The sequence below is a fragment of the Cetorhinus maximus genome, chromosome 4 (assembly GCF_964194155.1).
Source record: "Cetorhinus maximus chromosome 4, sCetMax3.hap1.1, whole genome shotgun sequence".
Classification (NCBI taxonomy): Eukaryota; Metazoa; Chordata; class Chondrichthyes; order Lamniformes; family Cetorhinidae; genus Cetorhinus; species Cetorhinus maximus.
In genome coordinates, this window is record NC_135882.1 from 4,719,639 (window position 1) to 4,733,764 (window position 14,126).

Consider the following 14,126-nt stretch of genomic DNA (forward strand, 5'->3'; position numbering starts at 1 on the left):
AGCCAGTCCCATTCCCCTGCCCCTTCCCTATATTTCTGCAGGTTTGTTTCCTCCAAGTGCCTTTGCAATTTTCTTTTGAAATCATTGATCATCTCTGCTTCTATTGTCCTCATGAGCATCAAGTTCCAGTCCATTATCACTCGCTGTGTAAAAATAAGTTCTTTCTCACATCCCCCTGTATCACTTGCCCAAAACCTTAAATCTGGGTCCCCTAGTCCTTCTATCATCAGCTAATAGGAACAGCTTCTCCTTGTCTACCTACTCTTAACCTGTCATAATCTTATACACCTCTATCAAATCATCCCTCAATCTCCTTGTAGTTTAAATTCCCCCCATTCCTGGAGCCATCCTGGTAAATCTTCTCTGCACCCTCTCAATGACCCTCACATTGGCCTGGATTTTCATCCACGAGGTGGGTAGGGGGAGTTGGGAAAGTTCCTGGCTCAGTCCGCCCGCCTCGAGAGAAAGTTCCAGTAAAGGGAGGATCTTCGTTGCTCAGGAGGGCGGGTGTGGGCTGGAGCTGGGCCAGCTAACCCAGGAAGAAGAGTGCAGGCAGCCAGGGGTGGGGGGCTGGTTAAAAGGCCGTCCTTGGTGCCATGGGACTTTGTCCCAGCTATTTTAAGAAAAAACAAAGGCCCTCCATTCCCTTACCCCTCACACCCTCTTCACCCTCCAAACACTCCCCACACCCCATCCATGCCACCTCATACCCCCACACCCACCCCCATGTCCCCTCATGCACCCTATGCAATGCTCTGCCCTTCCACCCACCTCCACTGTGGCCCCTCATGCCCCCTATGCAAAGCTCTGCCCTTCCACCCACTGGATACTTTCTAGAGTCAATGAACCCTAAAGTGTAATGTGGAATGTGTAAAAAAAATCCTTGAAAAGAAGTCATTCATTGAGAACTTTCTGCTATGTTTGAAAAAGTAACAGAAGTGTCAACCATCCAGGTGCTTTGAAATTTCAGAAACCACAAACTATAAACCCTTGAAATCACTTAACTTGTGTAAACAAACATTGTGAAATTGACTGCAGAGATGAGAGAGCCTGAGCTCTGGGGAGGAGGTGTCTTAGTGCTCTAGTAGCTGTCTGGGCTCTCAGCCAAGCAGACATTATGAGGGGGCATGACGGGGACCTTTTGAACTTACCATTGAAAAGGTCCCCCCCATGCACACTGGGGTTCATGACTCCCTAAGGGCCGTGAACCACGACTCTTTAAAAACCTGGTTCCACTCTGAAAATTGCGGAGGAGTAGGACATGCCGATCTCTGCAATGGAGCCAGGCAGGTTGGGAGTGCCAATGTGGGTTTCCGACAATAATCAGCCCGCACCCTTTAAAGGCACTCCCAAAAGTTGCACAACCCCCGCAATGCGGTCCGGAATCCCGGAATTGCGACCCGCCCTCCATTTTAAAGGGCTCCCCGGTCAACCCGACTGGGTTGACCAGATGTGATGACCAGATGCAGTTTTCTATCTGGAGCCTAAGCGGAGTTTTATAAAGATTCAACATGTTTCTCTGCTTTTGTATTCAATACCTCCGTTTTATCAATTTTAATCTTTTTTTTTAAATTTTGCTCTGTTTAGATGGTGGGAAAACCCTCACTTATTTTAACTATGATTACAAGAATGAATTTCAAACTGTCACTTTTGAGGATCCCGGCGTTAAGAAGATTTTCTTTGGGAGTTTTCATAAGGTCAGATAATATAAATTACTAAAGAAACCATCCTTTAACTGTCTCTTCTGAATTCTGCGTCTGTTCATTATTTGATCATAGACTACTGTCGTTGCATCATTTGTGTTCCAGCAAGTAAATTTAGGGAACTTCCCCAATTCTCTTAGTTTATTTTGCTACCATTTGGTGTTCTGTTCTATTTCACAAGCTGAAGAATAATTTTCATTTAACCCGAGGTACAGTGACATGTAATAAATACATATAGTGAGATCAGTTATGCAATACTTGGAGAATAACATCATGCTAAATGTGAAATACATTTTGTGTGATTCAATGTAATTCTGATGGTGAGGTTAAACTTTGTGGGGACATTACACAAACCAGGCTCTGAAGAAGAGTCATACGGACTCGAAATGTTTCTCTTTCCATAGATGTTGCCAGACCTGCTGAGTTTATCCAGCATTTTCTGTTTTTTATTTTGGAAACTAGGGGATTGTATTCCCTGGAATTTAGAAGGTTAAGAGGTGATTTGACCAAAGTTTTCGAGATCCTAAGGGGAACAAGATAGGGCCGATAGAGAGAAACTATTTCTGCAGGCTTGGGGAGTCTAGGATTAGGGGGACATAGTCTAAAAGTTAAAGCCAGACCTTCCAGCAGTGGAATTAGGAACAAAAACAGAAACAGGAATACCTGGAAAAACTCAGCAGGTCTGGCAGCATCGGCGGAGGAGAGCACGGTTGACGTTTCGAGTCCCCGTGACCCCTCAACAGAACTAGATGCTGCCAGACCTGCTGAGTTTTTCCAGGTATTTCTGTTTCTGTTTTTGTTTTGGATTTCCAGCATCCGCAGTTTTTTGCTTTTACCTCTGTGGAATTAGGAAACTCTTCTACACACAGAGGGTGGTAAAAGTTTGGAACGCTCATCCGTAAACAGCAATTGATGCTAGATGGTTGGCTAACTTTAAATCTAAAATAGATTTTTGTTAACCAAAGGTATTAAGGGATATGGGGCTAAGGTGGGTATGCAGAGTTAGGTCACATGATCTCATTGAATTGGGGAGCAGGCTGGAGGGACTGAATAGCCTCCTCCTGTTCTTATGCTCCTGTTTTTTTTGCTGTATATCCTACAAAATGTTACTGCATATTCTTTTCCAACAGGTACACGTGGTTATCACTAAGACCAACGCAAAGCTGATTGTTGACTGCAAAGACGTAGGCGAGAAGGACATCAATGCAGCAGGAAACATTACCACCAATGGGATTGAAGTGTTGGGCCGAATGGTGCGGTCGAGGGGCCCAAGGGATAATTCTGCACCAGTGAGTGACTCAGCTCCTTCTTCATCACTGCCAGCTCAAAACCATAGGCCCTATTATCGTTGCTTACAGAGCATGCACAGAATGACAAATTGCATTTACATTGCAAAATGTCCCAAGGCGCTTAGCAGGTGCATTACCAACAAAATCCGACACTGAGCCAGGGCAGGAGATATTAGGACCGGTGACCAAAAGCTTGGTCAGAGAGGTAGGTTTTAAGGAGCGTCTTAAAGAAGACGAGAGGTGCAGAGGTTTATGGAGGGAATTCCAGAGCTAGGCAGCTGGAGATATGGTTGCCAATGGTGTGGGGATGGGCAAGGGGCCGGAATTAGCTGAGCGCAGAATATCTCAGAGGAAAGAAAGCTGCGCCGACCAACTATCATGTTGTGGGATTTCTCAGGATGCTGCGGGGTGGTGTAATATAGGCTTTAAAATTGCTCTTATCAAATTAGACTTAACCCTTGAGAGGTTAAATTCACAAGACAGAAGATTTGACTTTAGATGCAAACTTGAGTGTTTGAACCATGGTGCTTTAGACCATACAAGTTAGTTTGGGCAATTCAGTGATGGTTCATGCCTACTCTGGATTGGGCAGCTCGGCTGATTTGATCTCAGAGGAACAGCAGTTGTCAGGGTGACCCTGGCGAAATGCTGTGCCCTTGGGCAACAGTGAACAAAAAGGGTAAAAAAAAGTCCCATGTTCGGGGTCAGTCAGGTCAAACTCAGGCTACAGGAAAGAAGCTGTTTGCCCGAGCTGGGAATTAAGACACGTCCAGGTTGGGTTTTCCCAGTAGCATTGGATTCAAAAAGCAGCAAAATAAAACATGAATGTTCTCTCCGCTATTTGCAAGGCTGTAGCATGTTTCTGTTGTTTTTGTGCTGTTGTGAGAAGCTTTGTGAAGAAAGAAGGAACTTGCATTTATATAGCACCTTTCAGGGCCTCAGGATGTCCCAAAACATTACAGCCAATGAAGTACTTTCAAAATGTCCCTGTAGGGAATGCCACAGCCAGGTCGCACACAGCAAGATCCCATAAATATTGGCTAGGGCACCAGGGAGAGCTCCCCTGCTCTCCTTCCAATAGTGATATGGGATCTTTTACATCCACCCCAGAGGGCCTCGGTTTAACATACCTGAAAGACAGCACCTCCAACACTGCAGCACTCCCTCAGTGCTGCATTGGAGTGTCAGGCTACCTTTTGTGCTCAAATCTCTGGGCTGGAGCTTAAACAGTTTGGAATTATGACATTTGCTTAGCAACAGGTCATCACCGTTAAAGCTTCGAGATGAGGATGATGTCTGCTAGACTTTATGATTTGCAGCCAGTAACATCAGGGTGTCCCACTCCCAGCCAAAAATTTAAGGGAGGCTTTGGCATTGGCCCGAACCTGTAAGGGAGCTTTGGTTGGGGGGGCGGGGGTTGGTGGAGGGCTGCTGCTGCCAGAGCTATAAGAGCAGGGGGTGGGGGGGGAGGGGAGGCAGTGGGGGTTGGGCATGTGGGGGGTTGTGGGGGGGGCTGAAGAGCAGTGGGGGAGGTGGAGTTGCTGTTCCTGCCGCTGGGAGGAGGCCATGGTGTACGTGCATGGGTGCGTATTGAAAAAGTGCAAGCCCCCTGATGTGGAATCTGGGGCAAACAGCTTCCCGGATGGAGGCGACCCGGGATGGAGGACACACGGCGCAAATATGGAACAATCATGTATTTCGTGGGACGGGTGGTCACCCTGTGTTACGTGTATTCTGCAAATCAAACTAGCTTTTTGCTCTGGCACTGAGTTCAGCTTATCAGTGTGGTGACCTTTACACCTATCAATAGATTGGAAAGGGGCAGGTTGAGGGGACAGATAACCAGCTCGAGTGATAAGCAAGACACACTGTTACATCCCAGCTACCCTAATGGTAGTTGACAGAAACATAGAATCGTAGAATGGCTACAGAACGGAAGGAGGCCATTCAGCCCATTGTGTCTGTGTTGCCTCACTGCAAGAGCCGCTCGGCTAATCCCACTCCCCTGTCCTTTCCCCACAGCGCTCAAATCTTTTCTCTTCGGGTGATTGCGTCCAATTGCATTTTTAAATCAGCCTCCACCACGTTTTCAGCTAGTGCAGCCCAGACCCTATCCACTGGCTGAGCTTGTGTGAGTTAACTCTGGAACGTAAGAAGTTTGAGGTCTGTTTATGGGAGTGACCTGTGCTGCTCAAACTGTGAGACTATCTAAGGCAGTTGCAAAATTTGTTAACATTAACCTTCACCTTTAGTTTATGACTTCAATTGTAATTAAAGCCCAGGCAGACTTTGAAACCAACCATATACTAAATGAAATGCTCATTTGGTATTAACAGGAGACTGTGCCTTTGTCACAATCTTTTACATGTGTAAATCACCTTTATTGCAAGCTCCTCATGTTACAATGAAATCATTTAGTGATCTGGGCATCATTTCTTGTTTGAATTCTTTGTGGTTTATGCTGAAACAAACATTTGGAGAGAGAGATTTTCCAGCTGGTGTATTTGATGTCTTCTAAAGAGTTATTTCCTTTACTGTAGCGATTGAGACAGAAAGAATTTATTTTAATTAAGGTGTAGTGCATTGGATTTGCAAAGAAGAGAATACTTAAGGGCTGTTTTATTATAAATAGTGATTAAAGAATAAGTGACTGTTTTATTGAAGTGCACACTGGGACAATTAAGGAATTATAGCTTGTCTGTCAATGCCCTCAGGTCCTTTAACAGCTCTCTGTGACACAATAACAACTTCCATTGATAAAGCACAGTTAACATAGTAAAGCTGCTTTACAACAACGTTATCAATAATGATTCTTGATGCTGAGTTACATAAGGAGATAATAAGACTGGTGGCCAAAAGCTTGGTGAAAGAGTGGGGAGGTAAGGATCATCCTTAAGGAGGAGACAGGCGGAGAGGTTTCAGGAGGGAATTCCAGAGTTTAGGGCCCCCAGGCAGCTGAAGGTACGGACGTTAATGGTGAAGTGATTAAAACTGGGGATGTGCCAAGAGGCCACAAGTGGAGGAGCACAGAGATCTCAAACGCTTGTAGTTCTAGAGGACGTAGAGAAGCGCCATGTAAGGATTTGAACAAAATGGACGAGGCTTTTAAAGTTTAAGGTGTTGTTCGGCTAAGATCAAGTGTAGGTCAGTGAGCGCCGGGGTGATGGGTGAAGGGGACTTGGAGTGAATTGAGATACAGCAGCAGAGTTTTGGTAGATTGGAGATGGGAGACTGGCCAGGAGTGTGTTGGAATCATCAATTCTAAAGCTAACAAACACAAGGTTCCAGCAGCAGCTGAGTTGAGGCAGGGCTGGAGTCAGGTGAAGTTATGGAGGTGGACGTCGGCGATCTTTGTGATGAAGCGGACGTGTGGTCGCAAGTTCACCTCGGGTGAGGCACAACACTAAGGTTGCGAAAGGTCTGGCTCAGTTTCAGACAATTGTCAAGTATGGAAATAGTGACCAGGGAGCATACGTTGTATATAACAGAGCAAGGATGTAAACATCTGTTCCAGTCCAGTTACTGTAAGTATACCCTGTGCTGTGCCACAAATAGAAGATGTTATAAGATACCAATCTTGGCTCAGGGGGTAACACTCTCACCTCTAGGCCACAAGGTTGTGGGTTCAAGACCCACTCCAGAGATTTGAGTTGATAACTGAGGCTGACTGAAAGTGCAGTGCTGAGGGAGTGTAGTGCTGTTGGAGGTGCCAAGCTTTCAGATGATGCATTAAACCAAGGTCCTGACCAATATTTATCCCTCAACCAACAGAATTAAAGCAGGTTAGCTGACTATTTAACTCATTGCAGGTTGTGGGATCTTGCTGTGTGCAAATTAGCGGCTGTGTTTCCCTGCAGTACAGCAGCAACTACACTCAAAAGTGCTTCAGTGACTGTGAAGTGTTTTGGAAAGGCTATATATAGTGCAAGTTCCTGCTTTGTTCAGTGGTATACTATATGACTTTCTATATAAATCCTTTAGAATACTGAAATATATGTAAATTGTTTTGCTGTAGTCAATCTGTAGATTTAATCTCCTTTACATTATTTCTCGCTGACTGTTACACGTCCCATTTAGATCTTGTTGTTCTCATTCTGAAGCTAATTTATAGGAATAGACTTTCAAGTTCTACCTTGACAGAAACTAGTACCTGGTGCCCTCCGACAATAACCAAACTTGAGGTAGCCATCCATACAAACTACAAAGACCATTTGTTTCCAAGACAGTGTATCAACAATCCCTCTTCCCAAGGACAATCCCACAATGGAACAAGCTGCCAAAGGAAATAGTCACGGCCCCATCAGTGGAAATCTTCCAGACCCATCTTTAGATTATTTCCATTTAGAGGTTTACATTATCAGGACTACCATCTCAGCAGGTCAGGCCTGGTTTAGCTATATTAATGTTGGCGGAAAGGGGATATCAGCCTGTGATGTCGACACAACTAAAACAGAAACAAAAGTTAAGTTGGTGATGTGATCATAAGCATTAATATGTTGATGGGCAGTTAGACCATCAAACCCGATGTGACTTTAGAGCAACTTAATCTTTTAATTCACTGTTCACTGAACTAAAGCGGAAAACCTTGCGGATTTCCCAATCTGCCGAGCTAGCTCCAGGGTCATCTGTTTTAGCTAGGATCGTCTCTTGGGTCAAGCCACAACTGACAGCGTGGGCTCAGTCCAGGGGTTGTTGACTTTAAACTAGGATTGGGTGGAGTGTGGTGTTAAAACTCCAGAATCTGAACATTTACCAGAGATGACGCTTGGTGTGACATCTTAATACTGGAGAGGGGAAGCTGATGTGATTGCATTTCATGTTTGCAAGGTCACATTGCCAGCAGCGTTTCCTCGCTTTGCGCTGGGGTTTCAGTCAAGCCTTGTGTAAAGAATGAGAGATCTTCGTTTCATGTCTCTGTTAAATGACTCCTCCGGCATCAGAGGGGGACATTGAATATCCTACTGGCAGAACCGACTGAACAGAACTGGGCCAATCAGCTTCAACGCGTGTATGCAGACTGTGTCACGCCTTCAGATTTTGGAGGTTTGGCCCTCAATATTAAAGCACCCCCCCCCCTCCGCCGACAGGATTATATTGTCAAACGCCAAAACAGCGATACCAAATAACTGCACATGTTGCTATTTTCAGCAGCATGGAGCGACGGGAGACTTCATGAACGTATTTAAAGTGGGATCACACAGTACAATTGGGAACCTGATTTAAAATTCACTTGTTGCTTCACGTGCTTCCCAGGGTTCAGGAAACCCAACAGTGAGGGGTGGGGTACGGAGGGTTGGGAGAGGGGTGCAGTGGTTCCAGAAGTAACAGCCTTTTCCAGCGCTGCTTGAGGGCCAGGAGGAGTAAGAGTGTGCCCCCCCTACAGGCCATTAGAGGGAGTCTTATTAAATGTGCTCGATCTTTCACAAAGATTTACCTTTCAGTATTTTATTTCAATTCTAGTTCCAACTGCAAGGATTTGATATTTCCTGTTCCACTTCCCATGCAAACAGGGACAAGTGTTGCGAACTTCCTGCTCTGGTGAGTATGGGTTAAAATAAAATAAAACATTTTTAAGTCAGAGGGAAATAGATTCTTGATAAGTAAGAGGGTGAAAGGTTATAGGGGTATGCGGGAATGTGGGGAAATCAGATCAGTCATGATCTTATTGAATGGTGGAGCAGACTTGAGGGGCCGAGTGGCCTACTCCTGCTCCTAATTCATGGCCAGGGTTTTATGGCTCCGTCGTGGCCTTTCTCCCCCCAGCGGATGTGGTGAGTTATTTAAATGTCCATTCAGTTCAGCGGGGCTGTAAAATCCTGGCCCATATGTTCGTATAGGAGTTTCTATACAGATACTATCCCTGCGTTTGTATGATTTATAACTTTGGAGGCACGGAGATGATTCTGAGCATGTGTGGGTTAATGACAGTTTACCCAGGAATTGCGAATTCTGCAACTGATTCAGACTATCCCATTGCAATTATTTTTTTCAACCCTTCAACAATCAATGAAAGGCTGCAGAAAAGACAAAGAAGCTGCCACTTCTCTTCAAGGAATGCCTACCTTGAAGAAGTATTGCTCTTCTCTCCGACAGGATTTCCATATCTCTCTTTTGCCTTGTTCACCTTCATTGTTTTCCATTTCTCGCCTGGTGTTTGACAAGGTGTTTACTAACCCTTAATTAGCACATTCCTTAGATAATATCATCACCTTCAACACCTCTTTGTCCTTTTGTCTGTGACATCTTTTGGTTATCTCCACCTATCACTGGCCCTCTATCCGGCTCTACTTGTCCCACCCCCCCTTAAACCAGCTTATATTTCACCTCTCTTCTATTTTTACTTAGTTCTGTTGAAGAGTCATACGGACTCGAAACTTTAACTGTGTTCCTCTCCGCAGATGCTGCCAGACCTGCTGAGTTTTTCCAGGTATTTTTGTTATTGTTGAAGAAGAATAACAATCTGGCTAATGAGCACAAATGAACTTTAATAACATCCCTTGGGTATTTGACGATCATTTGGGCTGAGTGGATCAGGCAGTGGGCAAATCACACATCTGTAACAGACTCTGGCTGACTTGCCTATCCATTTAAGTGAATTGATGGATTCCATTCCCGCTTTGCAACCTTTCTGAACCTAACTTCCCTCCATTCAGGCCAAGCACACAACAGGAGGAGGCATCTAGGCTGGTAGACCCATCTTTAGTTTCTTTACTTGTCCTACTTTCATCTCCTTTTGCCTTGCACCATTATCCCATTCGTCGTTTAATCTCTCCTGCCTTCCCCTATCACCTTCCCTATTTTTCTTCCTCTGCCTTTGTACTTGCTTAAAACCGGTTACATCGCTAACTGTTTCCATGTCTGATGAAAGGTCATTGACCTGATACACTAACTCTTGTTTCTCTTTCTACAGATGCTGCCACACCTAGAGTGTTTCTAGCATTTTTGGGTTTTATTTCAGATGTCCAGCGTTCACAGTAAATTGCTTTAGTAATGTTTCCGGTTGATAGCCTTTCATCAGAACTCAGATCTGTGGCATACCCTCCGTAAAGCTCAATATGTTTCCTATGGTGTGAAGCCCAACACTGCACTCAGTATAACCGTGGTCTTACATTCGTATAACTTCACCTCTTAGCTTCTATATTGTAGATTTACAGCTTGATTGTTCAATCTATGGTAGAATTATGAAGGTTTCCATTTGTTGAATTATAAAAATCGACTGTCCGCTATTTTCACTCATTCAGAAGCTGAATGATGCTGGAGTTAAGAAGCCTCCAAGGGTTTTTTTTTGCAAGTGTGTGGTCTAAGCAGGCTCCAGCTGTGAATTCCTGTTCACCCCTCATTTCACAAGCAGCGTCCAAGTTGAATGACCACTGCAGTCAGTTTACTAAATGGGTTGTGTCACCAACAGCTGGTGGGATGGGACGGGACCAACCACCTGCATTTGGAAATTCAATCCCAAATTATTAAAGCACCAAAGATTATTGGATGAGCTCACGTTTATGGAGTGTGCAAGGTGATGGGCCAGCCAGGAGAGCATTGGAATTGTTCAATCTGAGTAAACATGCCAGGAAACCAATGTCAATGACCATCTCCCTCACAGGGAGTGGTCTCTATGTAAATAAGGAAGGGCTTAGAGTTTTTTTAATTCTTTTACGGGATGTGGGCTTCGCTGGCTGGGCCAGCATTTATTGCCCATCCCTAACTGCCCTTGAGAAGATGGTGGTGAGCTGCCTTCTTGAACCGCTGCAGTCCATGTGGTGTAGGCACACCCACAGTGCTGTTAGGGAGGGAGTTCCAGGATTTTGACCCAGCGACCGTTAGGGAACAGCGATATATTTCCAAGTCAGGATGGTGAGTGGCTTGGAAGGGAACTTCTAGGTGGTGGTGTTCCCATCTATCTGCTGCCCTTGTCCTTCCAGATGGTAGTGGCCGTGGGTTTGGAAGGTTGAAGGAGCCTTGGTGAGTTTCTGCAGTGCATCTTGTAGATGGTACACACTGCTGCCACTGTGCGTTGGTGGTGGAGGGAGTGAATGTTTGTGGACGGGGTGCCAATCAAGCGGGCTGCTTTGTCCTGGACAGTGTCAAGCTTCTTGAGTGTTGTTGGAGCTGCACCCATCCAGGCAAGTGGGGAGTATTCCATCACACTCCTGACTTGTGCCTTGTAGATGGTGGACAGGCTTTGGGGAGTCAGGAGATGAGTTACTTGCTGCAGGATTCCCGGCCTCTGACCTGCTCTTGTGGCCACAGTATTTATATGGCTAGTCCAGTTCAGTTTCTGGTTTACTCACAGAGAAAGCCATGCCAGCTGTTAGCTTTTCCCCTTGCTGCCAGGTATGCAGTGATGCTGGTACCAAACTCCTGCAGCCATCTTTGACCATTCATGTTGCTCTGGGATACACTATGTGCAGCTGTCATCCCGTTGGCATGGTGAGCAGTGAGTGTTTTCTGACCTGCACAGATCTAGCCACGATTTGTGGGGAAAAGAGCAGGGGATTGGGGCAAATTGAATAGCTCTTTCAAGGAGCTGGCACAGGCATAATTCTTTCATGGAATGTGGGCATCACTGGTTAGGCCAGCATTTGTTGCCCATCCCTAATTGTCCTTGAACTGAATGGCTTGCTAGGCTAGGCCATTTCAGTTTAGTAAAGAGCCAACCACATTGCTGTGGGCCTGGAGTCACATCTAGGCCAGACCAGGTAAGGATGGCAGATTTCTAGATGGGTTTTTACAACAATCAATGGTAGTAACCGTGATCACCATTACTGAGGTTAGCTTTCAATTCTAGATTGTTATTAATTAATTGAACTTAAGTTCCACCAGCTGCTGTGGTGGGATTTGAACCCATGTCCCCAGAGCAATTGCTGGGTCTCTTGTTTAACTAGCCCAGTGACGTTATCACAATGCCACCGTCTCCCCTATAGCCTCTCACTGTGCAGTAATGCTCTAGGAACAGCTCGCATACAAGATTAGCCAAGTGCGCTGGTCTTCAAGTTGTGTTTATTTGATATTTGAACACTTGTGAATTCGGATGCTTGTTGTCAATGCTGATCCAAGTGCTGAATGTCATTGTAAATGAGATGTGTTGAGCGCAGCCGACATTCTTAACACAACGTTAAATTAATTTAGCCCTGGGGTGGCTCCTTCCATGTAACGGAGCATTAACACAAAGCCGACACAGCAACAGATTTATAACAAAAGCAATGGCCAAGGAGGGGGAACATATTGTGGCCAGATTCAACAATCCTGTATAAATAATGTATGAGACTCATGCAGATCAGGACCCCTCTGGCCTGAGTACAGCTTTATTCCCAACGACTCCACCTGAATAGCTATTGTGGACTTACAAAAGCAACCAGGAGAGAAAAGAAAACAAGTCTGTGCGCTACGAAAATAAATCTCATCCAACTCTTAAACATCTGATATTAAAAGCAACTTATTATTTGTGACAGGCATAAAATGTCCCACCCATTCCTTCCAATAAAGCTCTATGATGATTTATCATATCTAGGCTGTGTTATTTCCAGATTTTTCCTCATGTCTGGAAGTTAGTAACTCTTGCTGGTTTGGTAATTGGCAAAAGGACCGGGGGTGGGGGGGGAAGATGAGGAGAATTTTTTCACACAGCGAGTTGTTGTGATCTGGAAGACGCTGCCTGAAAGGGCGGTGGAAGCAGATTCAACAGCAACTTTCAAAGAGAATTGGATACATATTTGAAAAGGAAAAATGTGCAGAGCTGTGGGGAAAGAGCAGTGGGCGTGGGGTGAATTGGATAGCTATACTTCAAAGAGCCAGCACAGACACGATGGGACCAATGGTCTCCTTCTGAGCAGTGTGTTTCTCTGGCGCCATGGACAATGGCAGCTCCCTAGTGCTTTCTTATTGCTCATGGTGTGAACCTAGACAGAGCAAAACAAAAACAGAATTACCTGGAAAAACTCAGCAGGTCTGGCAGCATCAAAACAAAAAACTACTGCGGATGCTGGAAATCCAAAACAGAGAACAATAGCAGCTTACTTTGCAATGGGATGGGGAGGGGAGTGAGTGCACCCCTATCAAACCCACTCCTGTTTCTACTGAAAATGTTTCCAGTGAAAGTGACTGGACAGTGATCAGCCACAGAAACACTTAGCTCATCTTTCCTCCCCGCCAGCCCTGGGACAGCTGGAACCAAACGTGTCCTTGTATGTTGAGGTGGGAAAGTCACTGCAGATCAAAGCTGTGGTCTGATTGGTCCCACACTGCTCATTTTCCACAATGTGAGTCAAATTACAGAGAATGTACAACACAGAAACAGGCCCAAAGTCAATGAAAGTTGGGGGGTGGGTGTAGGGAGGTGTGAGCCAGACAAGTGGAGCTGGGCTCATCCCCGAAATTTACACTGATGTGTGGGGAGCCCACTCACAGGTATAACCCAGCCCAAAGTATCGCTGTTGTGGGGAACAGGCTGAAAAGAGCAGAGGCTCTCCATCTGTCTGTCATTGTTCATATGAGTAATCACAATGTTATTTATTACAGAGAGATGAAAGTAATTGCCCATCTCTTCCACATGCCTGCACTTGCTCTCAAGACAGCAAGGGACCGCCTGGACCCCTAGGACCTCCGGTGAGACACACTACTTGATTTGAAAAACTATAACTGGATAAAACACTTTAGTTTTGAAGCCAAAAGCCGATCTTCTTTGGCAGATCTTGTTTGTAAAATTGTGGCCCATCTTTTTATTCACATTTGTTACATTATGTTTGTGTAGCCTCTCCTGAATGAAGTTGATCAGGTCTGTGTGATCTTCTGCTTTACAAATGGAGGCATAGGGTACAAAAGCAAGGACGTCATGCTAAATCTTTGTAAATCACTGCTTAGACCCCAGCTGGAGGATTGAGTCCAATTCTGGTCACCGCACTTTGGGAACGATATCAGGACCTTGGAGAGGGTGCAGAGGAGATTTACCAGAATGGCAGCAGGAACGAGGGACTTCAGTTAATATGGAGAGACTGGAGAAACTGGGATTGTTCTCCTTAGAGCAGAGAAGGTTAAAGGGGAGATTTGATAGAGGTGTTCATCACAACACCGAGAGTTGTTTCTTTCTAGTTTTGCAAGGACCCGACATACGACTGTAGGCACTTATGTCGAGTGAGAT

The 14,126-nt window shown here is 45.2% G+C and overlaps 1 protein-coding gene across 1 annotated transcript in view; it reads left to right on the forward strand.

Moving 5' to 3' along the window:
- The window catches only part of col14a1a (collagen, type XIV, alpha 1a), a 221,919-nt gene that overhangs the window by 165,943 nt on the left and 41,850 nt on the right, over positions 1 to 14,126 (forward strand). Inside the window, exons 33-36 of the mRNA XM_078539858.1 lie at positions 1,588 to 1,697; positions 2,834 to 2,992; positions 8,453 to 8,530; positions 13,508 to 13,594. Coding sequence (XP_078395984.1) covers positions 1,588 to 1,697; positions 2,834 to 2,992; positions 8,453 to 8,530; positions 13,508 to 13,594 — 434 coding nt within the window. The remainder of the gene's footprint in view (positions 1 to 1,587; positions 1,698 to 2,833; positions 2,993 to 8,452; positions 8,531 to 13,507; positions 13,595 to 14,126) is intronic.